The sequence below is a fragment of the Monopterus albus genome, unplaced genomic scaffold (assembly GCF_001952655.1).
Source record: "Monopterus albus unplaced genomic scaffold, M_albus_1.0 scaffold51.1, whole genome shotgun sequence".
Lineage (NCBI taxonomy): Eukaryota > Metazoa > Chordata > Actinopteri > Synbranchiformes > Synbranchidae > Monopterus > Monopterus albus.
Window position 1 is genome coordinate 4,039,361 of NW_018127931.1, and position 5,232 is coordinate 4,044,592.

At 41.3% G+C, this 5,232-nt stretch overlaps 1 protein-coding gene across 1 annotated transcript in view; it reads right to left on the bottom strand.

Annotated features, from left to right (window-relative positions):
- ptprz1b (protein tyrosine phosphatase receptor type Z1b) overlaps nt 1-5,232 on the bottom strand; it is an 84,940-nt gene that overhangs the window by 64,520 nt on the left and 15,188 nt on the right. The window contains exon 2 of the mRNA XM_020601530.1: nt 3,107-3,175. Coding sequence (XP_020457186.1) covers nt 3,107-3,175 — 69 coding nt within the window. The remainder of the gene's footprint in view (nt 1-3,106; nt 3,176-5,232) is intronic.

The following is a 5,232-nucleotide window of genomic DNA, read 5'->3' on the forward strand; positions in this document are numbered from 1 at the left end:
AAATGTTCATTGAAATGGTCCAACATGACCAATTTATCAGTCAAATGTACACCCGCTTTAACCAAAAAACATGGCAACTCATTCGTTGGTATCGAGTTCATAGTAGATTTTATAGTCCTCCAAAACATCTTAGGATCATTTATACTCTTTGATATTTCAGCAAGATAAAATTCAGACTTTGACCTCCTTACCAAGAGTGTACATTTATTTTGTAGCTGTCTAAAACGAAGCCAATCTCCTTCTGTTCCACTCTTTCTGGCCTGAGCCCAGGCAATATCTCTTTCCTTAAGGAGGTTACCAATTTCCAACGAAAACCAAGGATTATCACGCCCCTTCACTCTAAAAGAGCGGAACGGCGCATGCTTATCTATCAATCTTAAAAACTCTTCATAAAAATACTGCCACGCTAATTCTACTGAATCAATAAGGGAAATTCTATACCACGGAAAAGAGGACAAATCACGTACAAAGGCCTGTTCATTAAAACGCTTAAAATCTCGTTTAACTAATATCCTAGGCTTCGTTTTAGGCAACTTTACATTTCTAATAGTAGCAACTGCACAGTGATCACTCAGATCATTCGCAAAAACACCTACACCAGTATACTTATGAGGAGCATTTGTCATAATTAAGTCCAACAAAGATGACCTCATAGGATGTTTAATATTTGGTTGAGTGAGACTGTGAATTAGTTGGCTGAGACTTAAAGAATCCCAAATAGATTTTAAACTATCTGAAGAAGAAGACAGCCAGTCTACTGTAAGTTCAAGTCCCCTATTACCAAAAGCTCACTTGAGCTTAAATCAGCAAATGATTCATTCAATGAATCAAGCGCCTCACTGAGGGCTGAAGGAGGTCTATAGCAACTCATAATCGTAAAGAATTGCTCCTTTGAAGTCTTAACCTTTAATACCAGACTTTCATATTGCTTTGGAATAGAAACTGAAGAAAGAACAGTGACTTGAAATTTACTTTTTACATACACAGCCACACCTCCACCCTTCCTAGGTCGGTCACAACGAAAGATATTATAGCCAGAAATATTGATATCATCATTTGAAACTGCTTTATTTAGCCAAGTTTCAGAAAGCACTAGAATATCCGTATCAGTAGTTTTAATCCAAATTTTTACTAAATCCAGCTTAGGTAACAGGCTTCGAACATTTAGATGAAGGATCCCAAGTCCTGATCTAGCTCTAAATTCATCAGGTGTGCCGATGTTGCTCTTCAAAGGGCCTGGATTTGGCTGAATATTTCCTGATAATAATAACAAGAGCAACACAAAGCACTTCCGCCTAGCAACGGATTTCAACATGTTGTCACCGTCATTAGTACACATGCGATATTTAAAGGACTGCCCACTAGTTATGGAACAGTGCACTGTTAAATGGGTAATCGAGGGGATATGCAAACCATTAACCCATATTTTTAACATGTCGTTTCGACTTGGTCAGTTCCCCAATAATATGAAAATCTTCCCACAAACAGCCACCCACACCCCAGCCGATAACCACCACAAATCGCTTTCAGGTGGCCTCCTCCATTGTTATAGAGATCCCAGCATCCCTCCGTCGCAGCTCCTCCGCCCGCAGCCAATAGTCCAGTCGTTGACACAATCCCATGTCGATCAACAAGTCAGCTAAATAGTCGACTATTCCGACACAAGCCCCCAGCTACTCTAGTCCACAGCCAACAGCCCCCTTGCCGCCGCTAATTGCGACTAGCAGTAACTTAATCAACAGTTTCCCTTACGCTGAGCTCGCCCTCTGCTAGTCACGGCCCACCGAAGTGTAATGTGGAATAGTTGTACGACAAGGAAGACCTCAATCTGGTCAAACTCACAGCACCACACAGGAAACCGCGACAGCATCCAGCCAGGTTGTCTGCAATTGATTTTCTTCTTCTTTGTCTAAGTGAGCTCGCATACCCACACTATAGCGAACAAATTCAAAACAGTCAACCTGAAACTCAATAAAGGTCACAGCAGAAGATTTAAACAAAGAAGATTTAAACAAAAATTCAAACGAAACAACAAGCAGCGACACACTACAACAACGACGACATGTGTGCGGCCATCTTGGATGGGCTGATGACACCACCATTCTAGGCCTCATCAAGGGGGGAGACGAGTCGGGTTATAAAAGCTTGGTGAATGACATTCTTGTTTATGGAGAGAATGACCTCATCTTCAATATAAACAAGACAAAAGAAATAACAGTAGACTTCGGGAAGAACCCCTCCCCTCTGTGGCCTCTGACCATCAAAGGGACTGAGGTGGAGAGGGCTGACAGCCACAAGTTCTTGGGCCTGCACGTGATATCTGACCTGAGCTGGTCACTGAACATAGCTGTCACAGTGAAGAAGGCCCAGCAGCGGCTATACTTCATCAGGTGGCTCAGAAAAGCTGGGCTGAACCATCGCCCTCTCACCCAGGCTTATAGAGGACTGGTAGAGAGCATCCTCACTACTGGCATCACAGTCTGGTATGGTAACACCACACAGGCAGAGAGGAAGGCTCTTCAAAGGGTCATAAAGACTGCAGAGAGGATCATTGGGACTGAACTGCCTGCTATGGACACACTATACACACAGCACCTTCGTAAAAGGGCAGAGAACAATCAGAGATCCATGCCACCCAGCTCACTCTCTGCTCAGACACAAAAACTGCACCTACAGCCTCAGGCACAGCAGGGTAGACAGTATCATCACACACAGAACTAGACTTTACAACAGCTTTTTCCCTGCTGCAGTAAGACTGATGGCAAATACAAAAATGTGAGAATATATGTGCAATAACCCCTTACTAGACATGTGCAGTAGCCCCTGACTACCTCACCAAGCGTAATGGCATAACTAACTCCACTATGTGAATTACTAAGTGCAATGTTTGAAGTTCACTGTGGGAAATACTGTTTTTGTGTATTGTGGTTTTAATGCTTTGTCGCTAGGACAAAGCATTAAAAGACTAAGTGTTCTTTCTGGCTTTTGATTCCTTACCTGACTCTAAAGGAGAGTTGCACAAGAATTCCTATATGCCTAGACTTCTGTTTATGCATAAATGGCAAAGAAAAAGCTTGAATCCTTGAAATAACTGGTTCATACAGACCTGAGTATGACCAGTCAATATCGTCGTGCAGTTTCCTCAGGCCTCTGACCAGCGTCTCTGCTGCCACAACTACAGCAGAGAGAGAGAAAGAGAGAGATTATTAGTGTCATTTTTCATTTCCAAAAACACACAAATGTACAGAGTGACAGGAGATCAGCTGATGAGTGACTGACTTTTCCTGTAACTGTCTAGCCTGCTCAGGGATAGATTGGCCCCTGTCATGATTCGGTTCCGCTGCTTCCTGTCCGGCTTTTATTTTGACGTTACTTCCTGTTTTGTTTCACCACAGTTTCGGTCTTTTTACTTTCTTCATCACTCGCAATAGTTTACACCTGTTTTCACGTCTATTTAGGCAGCGTCCTCCCACTAGGACGCTGCCAGATTGTTCTAGACGCCAGCTCTGACTTTCCAGCATTTTTCGGTTTTGGTACTTTGTGTTTTTGACCCGGATTGTTCCTCTGACTATTCTGCTCTGCCTTGCCCTCTTGCTACGGACTGTCACTGTGCATGATTATCGGACTTCCCTTCGGACTACGCATTTTGGATTACCTTTGCTGTACATGTTTGCTGGCTCTGATCTCAGACTGTTATACCAACCCGTAAGTGTGTTTTTTTGTACACCGTGTCTTGTCCTGGTTTTTTTTGTTCAATGTTAGTGCGCTTAATAAAAAGACAGTTTTGTTTTACATTTCCTCGTCTGGCCCTTTGTAATAGAGTTCACCAAACCCTTGTCGGCAGCATCGCGCGCCATTTCTGACAGGCCCCATTCAGTCAAAGAGGAAAAGTCAAACATGCTATCACTGGCATAAACAATGTTGCTGATTTGTGTTTTACCTTTTCCAGCAGAGCACAATTCTGTGTATGAATAAGCAATCTTGACAGAGCCTTGGTAATAACAGTAACATTTACAACATACAATATACAACATACATATGGTACTGACTGTTTTAGAGAATACTGGGGGAAAATGCCTAAAATAGGGAAGCTGGGTGTCTGAAATGAATTTTGAATAAAAATGTATGCATGAGAGCTGCATAATAAGACAGTGGAAATTGATTAAATATCCATTTAATTTGTTTAAATCCAGTACACATTCTGAAATACATAATAAATGTATGTCAAATGTATTTTCTTCCCATGTGGTAACTGTGATAACACAACCTCAAATTAATAGCTATGCTGTACATCCCATCTGGCTGATTTACTATGTCTGTTTTACTTTAATGGATATCCTCCTGCTCTTCACATTAATATAGCCTTCTAAAAGCATCTGGCCTAAGTCCAGATTTACAAAAGTAAAGCCACAAAACCAGCTGTTATCAGTTACCCTCTGTGCAGGTCAAGAAGTTACAAGACTATTAACTCACTGTTCAATTTAAACATCTACATCTGTACTCACACAGCCACTGTGTCTGAGCAGCTTGTTACAGATGTTGAAAGGAATTGTTGTTGTTACTCCAGTCTGAGTATTGAAAATGTCTATGCAAACAGGGGTGTCTAAATCCAAGTGATTCAATGAAGTGGCATGACAAAGGAGTAGAGGGAGGAATGTGTGAATGCAGCATCAACATTACAGTATGTACTGTACCTGCTGTGACAACAATAGGATGCTGCTCTTATTCTGAGATAACTATTAGATTTTCATTATTTTGGCAAACACCTCACGAGTCAAAAACCACAATTAATTATGCAGAAACAGATGTACTGTAACAGATACATCATTTTAATAAAGTGGCTTAGGGGTTAGATGCTGAGTGTTAACTAGAATATCAGAATCTCCTTTATTGGCCAGGTGTGTTGGACACACGAGGAATTTGACTCTGGTACATCGGCTCTCAATGTGCATGTACATATCCCCATGCAAGGGGCAAGTAAACCATAAACCAGCATAAGGCTGTGTAATATAGCTAAATAAGCAGTACTAACAAGCAACAAACAGTGCGAACAATGCAAAATAAGCAGTATAGTGTTAGGTATTTTCAGTCAGATAGATATTGGTTAGGTACTTGTTGTATTAGAAATGTTTTTAGTGTAGACAGGATGTCTAGCTCAGGCTGTTAAATGCTTACTCATTTTCATGAGTTACTCCAGGTTGTTTATGGTCAAGGATAACTAGATAGAGAGTT